General features: G+C 38.9%; 1 protein-coding gene across 1 annotated transcript in view; it reads left to right on the top strand.

Moving 5' to 3' along the window:
• Positions 1-419: 419 nt before the first annotated feature.
• The window catches only part of SPEF2 (sperm flagellar 2), a 163,739-nt gene continuing 148,946 nt past the window's right edge, over positions 420-15,212 (top strand). The window contains exons 1-2 of the mRNA XM_055325754.1: positions 420-554; positions 11,973-12,075. Coding sequence (XP_055181729.1) covers positions 497-554; positions 11,973-12,075 — 161 coding nt within the window. The 5' untranslated portion in view covers positions 420-496. The remainder of the gene's footprint in view (positions 555-11,972; positions 12,076-15,212) is intronic.

Genomic DNA, 15,212 nt, shown 5'->3' on the forward strand with positions numbered 1-15,212 from the left:
CCTGACCGGAACACAAAGCTCATCAGAGAGTCCCCTCTCAGCACAACGTGGAGACAGGGGTCAGCCTCACTGTGAGCTGGGCCACCGCTCACAAGGACAGCGCCTGAATCGCCCCTGGAACCAGCTCTCTTTAGAAGAAAAGCAGGAAGGAAGAGAATTCCCCTGCGGTCAAGCCTCCTGCTCGCTTTCCTCCTGCTCGTCCAGGAAGCCCCAGCTCAGGCCGCGGCCTCGGGGCTCCGGGGCTCGCCCCGCCCCCCGGGAGGCCCCGCGCCTGCGCACGTCCCCGCCTCACCCGCCGGCAGGGGGCGGGCCGCGGCTGTCGGTGCTACGCGGCGGGGCTCCCGGGGCCCCTCTTGCCCCCGCCTTTGCCCCCGGGCTCCCGCCTGGATACGCTTCCTTAGCAACCGGTTGCCCTGGGCAACCGGAGGACGCGGGGCCGTCGGCCGGGTTTCCCGCGCGTTCCTTCGCCTGCTTACGCGGCGGCGCGGGCCGGGCCATGTCGGAGATTCTGTGCCAGTGGCTCAACCAGGAGGTGAAGGTGTCCCGGACCGTGAGTGAGTGACCCGGCCCGCGGCCCCGGGGCGCAGAGCCCCGAGCGCGGGGGGCGAGGGAAGGTGGCGGGAAGGCGTCCCCGGCGGGCGGCCCAGCCTCTGACCTACTGTGCGGCCCTAAGCGAGCCGAGGGGTCAGGGAGCGGAGTTTGCCGGACCCCGCAGTCTGGCCTCACAGTGTTCCCTTCCCACCTTAGAAGCGTGGTCTTGGCGGGATGAGCACTGGGGGGTTATGCTCTATGTTGGCAAATTGAACTCCAATTAAAAAAAAAAAAAAAGCATGGTGGGTTTGCAGGCCAAGGAGCTCTGAAGCCTTAAAGCCAGGTAGGGCACGACTGGGTATGCGGCCCGGGACGAATTACAGCACCTTCTGCGGGGGGGGGGGGGGGGGGAGGCTCTTTCCTGCAGCATAAAATAGATCGGATCGTACTTTCCCTACCTAATGACCTTGGAGGGGGAGGGGGAGCAAGTTAACGCAGAGTAGGTTAGCATTTACCAATTGTAGCAGTTGTAGCTCAGAATTTACAAACATTAGCTATTTCCGACCACTCCTGACTCTTGGCTAAAGCTGACCTTTAGTCCCTAATCCGATTTTATCCCAGCCGTGAAGTAGCCATCCAAAGTGTCTGACTCCCACCACCGCAGGGGCAATTGTACGCGCTGGCGGTTCCTAGGACAGCCAAGGGATTCCAACAGAGCACTCTCCACTCTCCTCCAGCTCCGCTTCTTTCTGTGGTTTCTTCAGCACTTCCTTTTCCAGCTGGTATGGTTTTTGCTCAAGGCAAGAGGTTTTTCAGCCCAAATCATTTCAGTCTGTTTTCGCAGAAGCACCCTTGCATAATGCCAAGTTGCTACCAGAAGGACAATAGTGCCAACCCGACCTCAGGTCAACCGTGGATTTGCTGGACCAGAAGTGTTTCTGAAGCAGCAAGATGTTCGTTCATTATCAGCATTACGCTCTTTATTGTTGGAGCACCTCCAGTTGCATTTCCTGAGGCATAAACCCTAGACTCTTTGCCAAACCATACTCCACACGCTCCCTGGGAACCGCCATATATTCTTTCATATAATTCTATGATCATCCCATTTTGTCCCTGTTTCTCACCTAAAACATCCCGATCAGCATTTCAGCACGATGTTTAGCATTTCTCTAATTCCTTTTTTTTAAATTCCTTTTTTACCATAGTAGCCAAAGTGCAATATAATTTTAAGTTATGATCTTCCAAATAAAAACAGTTACAGATTGCTGAGTTTAATTTGATTCATTTACTTGATTAGTAATACCCAGACCCTTTGGTCAAGTCCCTTAGACTCTATTGCATATTGAAACACTTTTGAAAAAAGTAAATAAAATTAATAAGAAACATAACACCAGTACTGTGCCATTATAATTATAATAGTTGTAATTATAATTTTAACCAGTGTTTTGGAATTCGGGTTTTGAGAGGAAGTATTAACTCTTTCTGTGAAGATTGAAAGACTGGAGACATTTTAAGTAAGAATTTTAATGACATAAACTATGAATGGAGAATTCCCATGTCTGCTTCCCTGAAGCTGTTAGCAGAGATGGCTGCAATATTCTGCATCCCATTCATTTGGAATACATATTTATTTCTTGACCCTACCAGCTTGCTGGAGTTGGAAGAGATAGTCCCTGATGTAACCACATCCATATTGTAAAAGGCCTTTCAGGTTATAGGAAACACACTCAAATGTGTTTGGAAACAAGCAAGATAGGATCTGTGTGCCTGAGGAAGCACACAGCCAATTGTTGATTCTGGTCATTAGCTAAGACATTTTGTGGTGTGTAGTGGAAGGCTTGGAATGGCTTATAGGAACTATCATGGAAGGACTGTAAGTGACTACAACCTCTAGAGAATGATCTTGGGCAATTTATTTACCTAAATTTCATGATACTCAAAATAGGAATAATAATAATAGTTCATTGAGTTGTGTCAAGATTAAATGAGATAATAAATGTAAAGCATTTAGAATAATGCTTCATACATAATAAATGCTAAACCTCAGTTTTCAGAAACTGTCATACTACAATAAAATCACCAGTATGTCAGGATATTTGAACAAGGACGTTTATTGCTACATGAATTGTAAGGACAAAATAAAAAAAAAAAAAAAGGAAAACAATCTGAATATCTTTCAATAGTGGCATACTTGGATAAATGATGCTGTATTCATGCCGTGGATGTTATACAGTTGTTAGAAAGAATGAGTTAATGCTATAACTTTTGACCTACAGGATATTCATGTTCTTTGTCAAGTAAAAAATAAAAGTTACAGTTTATTGTGATGAGTATAATTCCATTTTTGTACCAACTAGGAAATACAGATACACATACGCTCAGACACAAAAACACATTGATCTATCTGTTTATATTAGTACAGAGAAATATGTGAAGGGTCGTATACTAGACTATTGACATATACATGAATCTTCATATTGTTTGTTTTTGTAAGCATAGGGAAAAGTGTGAAAGGATATAAACTAGTGTATTGATATTGATTACCTTGGGTATGGAGAGGATTGCTGGCTTTTCTTTATACATTGGTGCTGCTTGGCTTGTTGCTTGTATTGCCTTCCTAATTTGAAAGGAAAATTCAACATAGGATTGCAAATAGAAAATCAAAAAAGATCAAACTTCATATGACAAAACAGGAGAAAAGGATGTTTACCATCTTTTAATTGAAATTAGTAAGCATCATATAATGAAGTATTAGGGAGGATTACATAAGAATTATTTTCTTAGATGAATTTTGTAGATGAAAAAAAATAGTAAATAATAATAAAAAGTTTTATTAGACACTTAGGCAATTATACTAGTGCTAAGCCCTTTATGGGTTTTTATTTGTTTGTTTTTGAATTCTAAAAAAAAGGCCCTAGAGGCATTGTCCTAGCTGTAAAGATGAGTAAAAGAAGCTGACATGCTTGGTTATTTGTTCAGGCTCACAACACTAGTGGATCCTAGAGCTAGAATTTGACTTATGCTCTTAGGCACCATGTTGTATATTGCAATTTATAGTGAGGGAATATATTTTTAAAAAACTCAACTCTCTCAATTGTATTCATCTGAGCTCATTTTATAGGATTACTGTTTAGTTTGAAGTTATAAGAAGTACACAAATTCAACCACCCAGGCATGTTGTAACCTAATTCCTAGATGGTAAATGGCAAAGATGGATTTATTAGTGTTTGTTTCAAAATGGTTCGGTCCTGTACTGCTTGCTAGGACGAAGAAAACAATGAGAATGCTAGGTGAGTGCATTTACACTGTCTTGATGAGGCCAAATAATTGTTCAGTCATTGGCAAGGCAGCTAAAGCCGATTGATTTCTGCATTATTCTGAACAGTAGTAGTCAAATTGGATAAAGCATGCTATATTGAATTTCATGTTGCCTGGACTATCCTGAATATCAGCAGTAAAGAAAATAAATTCCAATGATCCTCAATTGAGAACCATCTCCCTCCACTTAATGAGGTTTCTGGGAGTCACCCGAGACTTGATTAGTCTCAACATATGAAGATTCAAAGCTTTGTTAGCAAAGCTAAGGATCTCCAGTGAGTTTAATTTAACTAGACCATATCTTCTAGAGAATAATGCTTATTAGATGTATATGATAATAAAATGTCTTAGAATACAAAAAGTTGCTCAACACAAAATTACATCGAAAATTCAAGCAGTTTTTTTTCAAGTATTTGTTTCTATAATGAAAAATAAGTAATATAGACTAATGTTACTAAAAGATTTGTTGTAAAATTCTAAAGGAACTCCTTGTTATTTTAAGAAATAAGCATTGCTTCTGTTTTCTGAACCTCCTTAATGAATTTACTACATAAGGAAACTAGCTTTGGAATGTCATAACTGAACATTCTCCTAAGTGAGTGGAAACTTGTATTCTCTGCATTGTACAGATCAGATCTTTTGTAAACACGGGTATATACAAGGTAGTCCATATTCTTTTGGATCCTGGATTAGGATATATTGAAAATTGTAAGTACCTTTTAATTGTTTCAATGATCTCAGGGTCCTGGAATCCAGCCCCACTCCCTGCTCAGTGGGGAGTCTGCTTCTCCCTCTCCCTCTGCTGCTCCCCTTGCTTGTACTCTTTTGCCTGCTCTCTCTCTGGCAAATAAATTAAGAAAATATTTTTAAAATAATCCTAAACATTGTTATCAATAGTAACAGAGGTGTAATAAAGAGAAAATTGGATTTGGGACAGTTAAGTTTCTCTATCAATTTTATAGCATCTGAAATATAAATAATTCTCTCTAGGTCTGCATTTCATGCCCAGAGAAGTAAGAATAATAATGGTTCTACTTCCAGTTATGGGGTAAATGAGTCATGAGATGAAAGGTACACCATAGGGAAAATAGTCAATAGAATTTAATAGTGTTATGTGGTGACAGATGGTAACTATACTTGGGATGAGTACAGCATAAGATACAGAGTTGTCAGATCATTATGTTGTGCACCTGAAACTAATGTAACATTGTGTGTCAACTATACTTCAGTTGAAAAATGGTAAAAAAAATTCTTTATATTTGGGAGGATATGAAATGAAATTGGAAATGGAAAACACCTACCACAATGCCTAACATCTATACTAGATCTAGTTACTCAATAAATATTATTTTACTTTTTTTCTGCCTCTTATTTAGGATAATGACTACTATCATGCCTATCCTATAAGAAGCATGTTTTAGCTACTTGTTTATTACATGAGAGTATACCAGTGAGGCAAAAGTAAAGTATTATTTTAGGTTGAATCTTATGAATTTGTTCATCTTGAGAAGGTTACCCTGGGTAATTTGATCCTCATCTTTGTGATTTCAGAAGTTCTGTTTTATTACTTTGAGCAGTTTTTTAGAAATTGTTTCATACTAACTGAGATTACATTTTGATTTTATAAATCAAGGTACCAGTTTATCCTGAAGAAAAAGAGCAAAATAACTTATACTGGCAATTGTACATGATGCATCATTTTGATGGGCTGATACACGCGGATGAAGATCAAATTTATAAGTCAGATTTCTCATTGATAATCAGAAATTAGACATTACCAAAAGAACCTTCAAGTCAATCTAATATTTGATATGTTTTACTTCTCTGATCTAGAGATTTTATCTGTAGTTGTGTTAGGTTCAGTTAAATTCTCTCCTCTTCCTCTTCCACAAGTACATGGGGAAACCATATGGTCCAATGATATTTTCCAGTGCTGTTACAACTACAAAAAATTTTAAAGTTACAATATTTGTGTATTCTTCTATTGTTACAGCAAATATCTATTCTGAATAAGGTTAATTAATGTATCCAAGATTATTGTCTACCTGAAGTGTAAAAAATTTAAATAGGTAAATTTTGAGTTTTAAGAAATAATCTATGTTCTTTGTTAATTTTGTCTTATAAGCGAGTTTCCATAGGTGGCTAATTTTATCCTTTTTTTAAAAATATTTTATTTATTTACTTATTTGACAGAGAGAGAGCAAAGGAGAGCAAACACAAGCAGGGGAGCGGCAGGCAGAGGGAGAAGCAGGCTCCCTGCTGAGCAGGAAGCCCAATGTGGGGCTTGATCCTAGGACCCTGGGATCATGACCTGAACCAAAGGCAGATTACTCAACTGACTGAGCCTCCCAGGTGCCCCTAATTATATCCTTTTATATTAAATCTCACTAGTTTTTTAGAGAGTTATATTTTCTATTTGTCCCAAATTTTAGCGACATTCTTTATTTGGGCCCTCTTGTGCACTAACTGTACTTTGCTGATTAGGTCAACATCAAACATTAACATTAGGTCAGCATCAAATTTTGTTTTGAAAAACACAACAGAGATTTTTAAATATCTTATTGGATATTTATTTTCATACAATATTTTATAATGCATTGTGGTGACCTTTTATTGGCCTGTGCCCTTAACCATATCATAGACTCATAACTTTAGAAATGAAAAAGAATCTTAGATATCAGTTAATTCTTTTTTGGCATATGGGGGTCATTAAATCCTGTATTCAGAGGTTTGTTTAGGGTTTTACAGCTAGGTAGTGGCAACTTACCAGTAGATTCTAGGTCTGCTCACTCTTACTTCATTCCTCTTTTTTTTTTTTTTTTAATTTTTTTTTAATTTTTTTTTAATTTTTTATTTATTTATGATAGTCACAGAGAGAGAGAGAGGCAGAGACACAGGCAGAGGGAGAAGCAGGCTCCATACACCGGGAGCCCGATGTGGGATTCGATCCCGGGTCTCCAGGATCGCGCCCTGGGCCAAAGGCAGGCGCCAAACCGCTGCGCCACCCAGGGATCCCAACTCTTTTTTTTTTTTTTAAACTTCATTCCTCTTTTAACCTAGTGTCATTAAACCACACATTTTCCTTATACTCCTTCCCTTCCCTTCCCTCAGGGTCCTTAGGAAATATATTGTTTCTCATAATGCAATGGATTTTGTCATTTTCTGGCCAGCTCAGCAGCATTTTCCTTGATGAAAATTTGGCTTCCGTTGCCTAGAAATTGACGCATCCAATCTGATAGCTGAAGGCTGTTGTGTAAATCAATGTCAAAAATGTGAAGACATGAAGTCCCAAGAAAAGAATGCCGCCCAATGTTTTAACCATCAGAGAAATTTAGAACGATCTGGAGATTTTGTTTCAGATAGTAAATCTTGAGAATTATGATAGGATCTTCAAAGAAGAGGGTTGATCATCCTCTTGTTATCCTGGAAGAAAATAAATTGTCAATGTCCTCCAGCCAGAGACCATAGGATTACACACCCGTAGTTGAATAATAAATAATACTTTACTTTTACCTCACTGGTATACTCTCATGTAATAAACAAGTAGCTACAACATGCCTCTTATAGGATAGGCATGATAGTAGGCATCATCCTAAATAAGAGACAGAAAAAAAGTTGTGCTTATTAACTCGTGTCCAACAAGAGAAAACATGCCATGGGGAATTGTGGGTCATTCAGTAGGAGGGTGTTAAAAAGGCCTTAAACATCTAGGTTTGTGTTAGGTGTTTTTTGAAGAGGGTTTGAGGAAGCAGTGCTTTGCTCTGAACTGGACCATGCCAAGAAGCATAGGGAACTCTATGACTGGGTATCTTAATAAATCTTATCTAGGAAGTAGACAGAATGAGACAAAGCCATAATTGGTAAAAAAAAAAAAAAAAAAAAAAGGCAACAAACACTTATATTGACCACAATAGGGGCATTTTTGGTCATTTTTGTGTTTTGGACAGTACTGTTTTGGTCTGAATACAGACATGATTACAGAGGAATTTTGTTTTTGTCTTGGTTTGTCAGGGTCACAGAGTGGCCTTGTCTGGCGTTGGTGTGCTATGAAATTGATTATGTTCAGCAGGAGAATGCCAAGGCCTAGTTGTGAGTGCTGGGCCAACTCCTGGGAACACCAAGGCCTGATGGGGCCAGGTCAGTGCCAAGCCCTCAGCAGCTGCTTTTCTTTCTCTCAAATGGAAGTAAATTTGCTTGGCTTTTCAAATGTGGTTGATAACACAGACTAGATCTTTGCTTTTCTAGTAAAAGAACAGTGAAGACCACTAAGCACAGAATCTATAGGTATACAGACCCTTATTTACATTTCCGAAATTCAAGGATCTCTTTATTCATTTGGTAGCAAAACTTAACCAGAAATGCTGTCATGCTTTGCTTAGTCTTTATTTCTCCAATTGAAATGTTTTGCTGTAGAAATCAACTGTGTTTGATTACATACCTGTGCTTCTGGTGGGAGTGTTATACCTTTTTTGGACCTGATTGGGGGGGAGGTGTCTGTATTTGAATTTAAAGACAGTGTCTAATATTTGCTAAGTATTGAATTACTTTTAAAATAAGGGCGTTAGTACTATGGTCATTGAGCTTATGGATTGTGTAATTAATATGACCTGTTATTTTAAATTAGGAAGCAGTGATAATAACAAAAATTGTCACTGATCACTTAACTATACGCCAGGAATTATGCTAAACATTTACATGCAGTATCTCCTTTACTTCTCAAACTAACTCTTTTGAGGTAGAACCTGTCACTCTCCCTCTTTTCAAGACTAGAAACTGAGACTTATATAATTGCCCAGAGTTCAGTGGCTTGTAAATGGACAAGGAATCTAACCCAGAGAATCTTTCTCCAGAGCTTGCGGTATCCTCATTTCCATTGTGGAATACGAGCAGCTTATCTCCTTTATGTGCTTTCTCCAGCTGGTTCAGGGTCATTTTGGTGGGAAGCACATGGGTCATTTCATCTGTTGTATCCTGCCTTATCTGGACCTTCCAGAAATGCCCACATCAAAGATTGCAGCAAAAGAACACCATAGTGATAGGAATCAGGCGTGTTGCATGGAAAATTGGATGCGAAGTTGAGTTGTTGTTGAATGACCTGGTCCCAGATGTAAATTACTTTAGAGCTCAGGATGAAGAATATCACTGGGCTCCCACGGTTTAATTATTTATTGTATTATTCATTGATCTTGTCCTAAAGTCAGCCCACCTCTTCTTTCCTGCAGGAAAAGAAGATGGCTTCTATAAGGTGGCCATCATGAAATTAGTCATGGTATCCAGGAACATTTAGTAGGAAGACAAATATAACAAACCAAGGGGCAAAAATAAGCTTTCCTTTGCTTTTTCCTCTTTTCCCTTGTTGTTTCCTTTCCCCAACCCCTTCTCCTTTCTCTTTTTCTTTCTCTCTCTCTCTCTGGCTTCCTCTCTGTCTTCTCATACTTTTCAATCTGTACATTCCTGGCTAATATATGCTGTCTTCATCATCTTCTTTCTGTCTAATTTCTTGCACATAGTCATCTTTTTTTTTCCTTTCTTTTTTTCTACATGTTTTCTCATTTGCTCTCATTCTTCACTCACTGTTCTCTTTTCTGCTTATGCAGCATACAGGAAATCTGAAGTGTCCTACGCATACGAAACTGCAGACATGATTTTGTACTTTGTAGTAAACTATTTGACAATGAAATAAGTGTTTGCTGTTCTTCGACCATTATATCCATAAATGCCTCTATTTTGCTCATATCAGAATTGCCTTATTAATATGTCATGCATTTCAAAGGAAGTGGATTATGATTTTATTTTTCTGTGGCCTTTGTGTAATAAACAGTTTACTAAAGGTCATTTGCCTACTACATTGAGGGCGACAGAGCAGGATACAGATATTCCCTGGTTATTCACCAGCTAGACTTCAGGCTTTCAGTCAAAGGAACAGCAGATCCAGTGCAAAATCCAGAGGGAGAGAGAGAGGAATGGAACTACCTGAAGGTGACAGAGCAACAGCTTCAGAATTCAGAACAGTAGTCTTTAGACTATTAATAGATATCCATAGTCTGACAATGGCTGTATGTCAAATGGCTCCTGAGAAAGATAAGAGGAAAATAAGGATGGGGTAGGGAAGAGAGAAGGGGGGGAAAAACCAGAAAGAAGGAAGCAAAGATAGAAGAGGTGCAAGATGTAGCCAGAGCTGTCCATATGGCACAGTAGGGACAATGATGGCAGCCAAGATAAGGTAGCAAAAAAAAAAAAAAAAAAAAAAAAAAAAGGACCAGGTAGCAGCATTGGTGGCCAACAGTGTCAGGTCTTTAAGGAAAGGAGGAAGCAGAAATGACTCAGGAGGAGAAGATAGCACACCTCTATCCTTAGGATGTGGAAAGAGCCATTTGGATTTCAGTTGCTTCAAATACTATTACTGTATGATGCTGGGAAACACAATCAACAGATTGTGATGCCGGATGGTTCTGGAGTCCGCCCTAAGTAAATAGAATCAGTGGGCATAGTTGACATAATTTTTAACTACTTTTATTATATATTGATTCAAGCTAAGAATTGAGGTATTATTAAGAGTATAAAATATTTTGAGAACAAATATCAGGAGAGCTTTGGCAAAATTGTGAGCTGTGTCAGCTATACAAGAGTTGTATTCTTATGATAACATGTAGTATGTAGTGTGCTGAGTAAGGTCTCTGGGCAACAGTGGCCTTGTGGCGACTCACCTCACCCCACCACCCTACCATAGCAACCACACACTAAGTACCATTTTTTTTAAGATGTTGTTTATTTATTAATGAGAGACACAGAGAGAGAGGCAGAGACACAGGCAGAGGGAGAAGCAGGCCCCCCCACAGGGAGCCCGATGTGGGACTGGATCCCAGGACCCTGGGGTCACTACCTGAGCTGAAGGCAGACGCTCAACCACTGGGCCACGCAGGCATCCGCAAAGTACCATTACTACAAATCAGGAAGAAACGTTATATCCTTGTAATCAAGTAGCTACCTTATTACTGATCAAATAGATAAAAGAGGACAATCTGGTGTCAATAAGCTTGCTATACCTCAGTGATATATAGTGTTTGGGCTGCTGTTATCTAAAGGACCCTGATAGGAACATGTTGAAGGTTTTGGGAAGATTTTGAAATCATTTGAGAGATGATAGCTTTGTCCTATGACAACATTTATTTTGTCTATCAATTTTGCATATCATCCTTGAATACCATGTAACCCGATATCCTTCATTTTGTAAGAAAAATATAAGTGACCCACAAATAAGGACATTTTTTAAAAAAGCAAACTTTATTAACACATTTTTTTTCCCTGCACCTATTATTATGTGCTTACTCTGTGGAAGGCATGCTACCAAGCAATTCTCATATACTCCTCTAATGTTTACAAAAGCTCTTCAAGAGAGATATAGATATGGTTATCTATCTAGAGATGAGGCATTGGGAACTCAGGGAGGGTAAGCAGCTTGCCAGAGGTTGCACAGCTAGTAAGGGGCAGAGGCAAGATTCCAATGCAGATGTCCCTGGCTCCAAACTTTGTTTTCCTCTGAGCTATCTCTGTCATTGTGTGGGACAACAACTGGACCAGAGTGACCTCCAGAACTACCAAGGGAAAGCTTGATTATGCTTATTAGGTTTTATTTGAGAAGGTGTCGATAGATGATTTTTGTAAACTTTCCATTTTAAAAAGGTTAACATTAAGTCTTAAAGTTTACTAACGTTAGATTGCACCTCTTTTGGCTAGAATATGTTATCATCATCCATAGACTGCCTTGATAACTAAGGTATTAGAGTGTAATTCTGTAAAATAAATTGAAGGTGTTTTTTTAGATCTAAGGTTGAAATAAATTTTATTGCTGTGCTTTAATTTAATCAAAAGTTGTGTTTTCTTTCAACATTTCATATATCTTCAAGTATTGATTTATGTTTACTTAAGAATCTTTATAAGGCATGATCTGTTAAGCTCCAATCTTTTTATGTGATTATTAAAAGATGTATCTGGAAGTATTTTCATGGCATTTTGAGTTCAAGTCCAGTTCTGGAGTTTTGCTCTATGTATACATAATGAAAATAATTATGCTCTCTATGGAACATAATTTACTTTTTTTATCTTTATGTTTCAAAATTCAGGTCCCAAGTCATTTGCAAAGGCATTTTCCAGTGGCTATCTAATTGGAGAAATTCTGCACAAGTTTGAACTTCAGGGTGATTTTTCGGAATTTTCAGAAAGCAGGTTAGTGAGATAAGTTCTTTCCTACTAAGGGTCAATGCCTTTGGCATCTGGATGGCTTTAGCTCCCAAAGTTAACTTTAAAGGATAGTGAGCCACAAGATTCTTTCCAAACCTGAACCAGCCAACCATACCATTGACATGGACATCACCTGTACTTGCTTCATTGTCCCAGGAGAACAAAGGAGAGAAACTGATATGGCTGTAGCAAGACCTCCTCTCTACATGGGACCCATTGTTATATCTCCTATATTTCTGAAATCTTAGGCCAAATCACTTCTTATTTTGTTAATTGGTTCTTCTTTCTTTTAAGAGAAATGAAGCAATTTATAGTATCCTGGCCAAAGAAAACCCTGTAATATTTTTTGTTTATAGCAGCTGCATTGAGATCTAATTCACCAATTGCAATTGACCAGCTTAAAGCACAATTCAGTGGTGGTAAGCGTACTTACATATTCAGTATATTCACAACCATCACCACTAACCACCCGGTCCCTGGTACCCACTAATCTATTTTCTGTCTCTGTGGATTTGCCTATTATACACATTTCGTATCAGTGGGATCTTACACTATGTGTATTTTGTGTTGGCTCCTTCTACTTAGGATAATGTTTTCAAGGTGTATCTGTATTGTAGCATGTATTGGTGCCACTTTTTTTTAAGATTTTGTTTATTTATTAATGAGAGACACAGAGAGAGAGAGGCAGAGACATAGGCAGAGGAGAAGCAGGCTCCATTCACAGGGAACCCAACGTGGGACTCGATCCCAGGACTCCGGGATCACGCTCTGAGCCAAAGGCAGACGCTCAACCACTGAGCCACCCAGATGCCTTGCTTCTGAATTTCTATTTATTTGCTGAGTAATTTCTATTGGATATACCATATTTCATTTAACAATTTACTAATTTGTGGATAGTTATTGGTTATTGTGAACAGTGCTATGGGCATTGTGTTTTTACATGGAAATGTTTTCATTCCTCTTGGGTATAGACCTGGGAGTGGAATTGTTGGGTTGCATGATCTGTGTTTACAATTTTGAGGAACACCCAAATGGCTTTCCAAAGTGCCCATATCATTTATTTCATGCTAGTAATGTATGAAGGTTACCATTTTTTTACATCCTCATCAATATTTGTTATTGTCTTTTGATTATAGTTGCCTAGTCAGTATGAAGCAGTATCTCTTGGGATTTGGTTTGCATTTCCCTAATGAGTAATGATAGTGAGCATCTTTTCATGTGCTTATTAGTCATTTGTATAGTTTCACTCGCGAAATGTCGTGCAATCCTTTCCTATTTTATTTTTTAAAGCAGTTTCAGATTGCCCAGAGATTTCCTATTAACCCCTTGCCCTGACACATTCATAGCCCCCTGCATTATCTACTCCCTGACCAGAGTGGTGCATTTGTTACTTTGGTGAACATGATATATAATGATACATGTTGACTCAAAGTATATAGTTTAATTAGGGTTCATTTTTGGGATTGTGCATTCTATGCGTTTGGACAACTGTAGAATGACTTGTATCCACCATTATAGTATCATACATAGTATTTTCACTGCCTTAAATCCTCCATGCTCCACCAGTTCATCTTCCCTTACCCCAACCCTGGCAACCACTGATTTTTTTCTATCTTTGTAGTTTGGCCTTTTCTAGAATCTCTATCTTATAGTTGGAACTTTTGGCTTCTTTCACTTAGAAATAATGTATTTAAATTTCCTCCATGTCTTTTCATGGCTTGGTAGCTCATTTCTTTTTAGCACTGAATAATATTTCAATGTCTGGTTTATTACCTGCTGATGGACATCTTGGTTGCTTCCAGGTTTTAGCAATTATAAATAAAGCTGCTGTAAACATCCACATGCAGGTTTTGTGTGGACATAAAATTTCAACTCCTTTTCATAAATTTCAACTCCTTTGCCTCCTTTGATCTGGGGGCGTGATTGTTGGATCATACGGTAATAGTATTTTAAGTTTGAAACCACCAAACTGGCTTCCAAAGTGGCTATACCATTTTGCATTCCTCCCAGCAATGAATGAGAGTTCTTGTTACTTCACATCCTCACCAGCATTTAATGTTGTCAGTGTTTTAGATTTTGGCCATCCTAGTAGAAGTTGTTTTAAATGACAGTTCTTGAAAGTTGCAGAATATGTTTGCATGTGCATTCTTTGTGCTCCAAAGATTGTCCCTGGCCCATAGCTGACCACAATTATGTTTCTCTACAGAATAAATAAATGAATGATGTCAGAAAGCATACCTGTTTAGCCATAGAAAACTTAAAGCACCATACTGACCAGATGATGTCTATAGTATTTCAGGTATACTAAGCTGACTTTTGTCAGCAGTGCGGTAGAGGCCCTTTGTGTTAAATAGAAAAAGGGGAACTCATCCGGATGGATCTGTGAAGACACACACCTCTGTGAACATAGAGGCCTTGTGCAAAGGAAAGGCCTTTTTTTTATGCAACAGCCTTGCATCAGGGAGAAGGCTTGGCAAGCTGAGCACAGGGTAAATTCACACCCTTGCCTCACCTTTGGACAGGGGTGTGCCCTGAGTAACATCATGTGTAATGGCCCTGCTTTTCACCCACTGCAAAGAACTAACTTTGTCACTGCATTCCTTAAAGTGAGAAGAGGAACCTCCTTGTTCTGACAACCAAATTCCATTCCTCTTGAATTCTTGGAACAAAACATGATTTTTCTAGGGATACATGGTCTTTTAAAGAAGGATCAGTAAATCCATGGATATGACCTTTGTAGTAGTGTACTTTGTGGGGAAAAGGATCCTTCCTTGTCAAAGCCTATTTTTTTAGCAGATGTCTAATGCTCAGGCTCATGATTTGGGGATTTTGTCTACTATTTTTACCTTTTTCTTTTTAGTCTAAAATATAAATGATGCTTGTAATTGAAGTTATTTTCCTTAGAAATTCTTAATTCTGAGAACTCATCTAACTCTGAAATAATTATGTTTTAGGGTATGTGCAGTACATCTCAAAGGGTGAAAAATGAGCAGATTAATTAAAAGAATAAAGAGTAAAGGAGCATGGATATTCCTGGGGAACAGCTTCTACTTACCTTGTAAAATATGTGCCCTTACCAGGTGGCAAGAAGGAGAGAAGATAGGTAATCTTTGGGCAAATAA

This window comes from Nyctereutes procyonoides, unplaced genomic scaffold (genome assembly GCF_905146905.1).
Source record: "Nyctereutes procyonoides isolate TBG_1078 unplaced genomic scaffold, NYPRO_anot_genome, whole genome shotgun sequence".
In the NCBI taxonomy this organism is placed as follows: domain Eukaryota; kingdom Metazoa; phylum Chordata; class Mammalia; order Carnivora; family Canidae; genus Nyctereutes; species Nyctereutes procyonoides.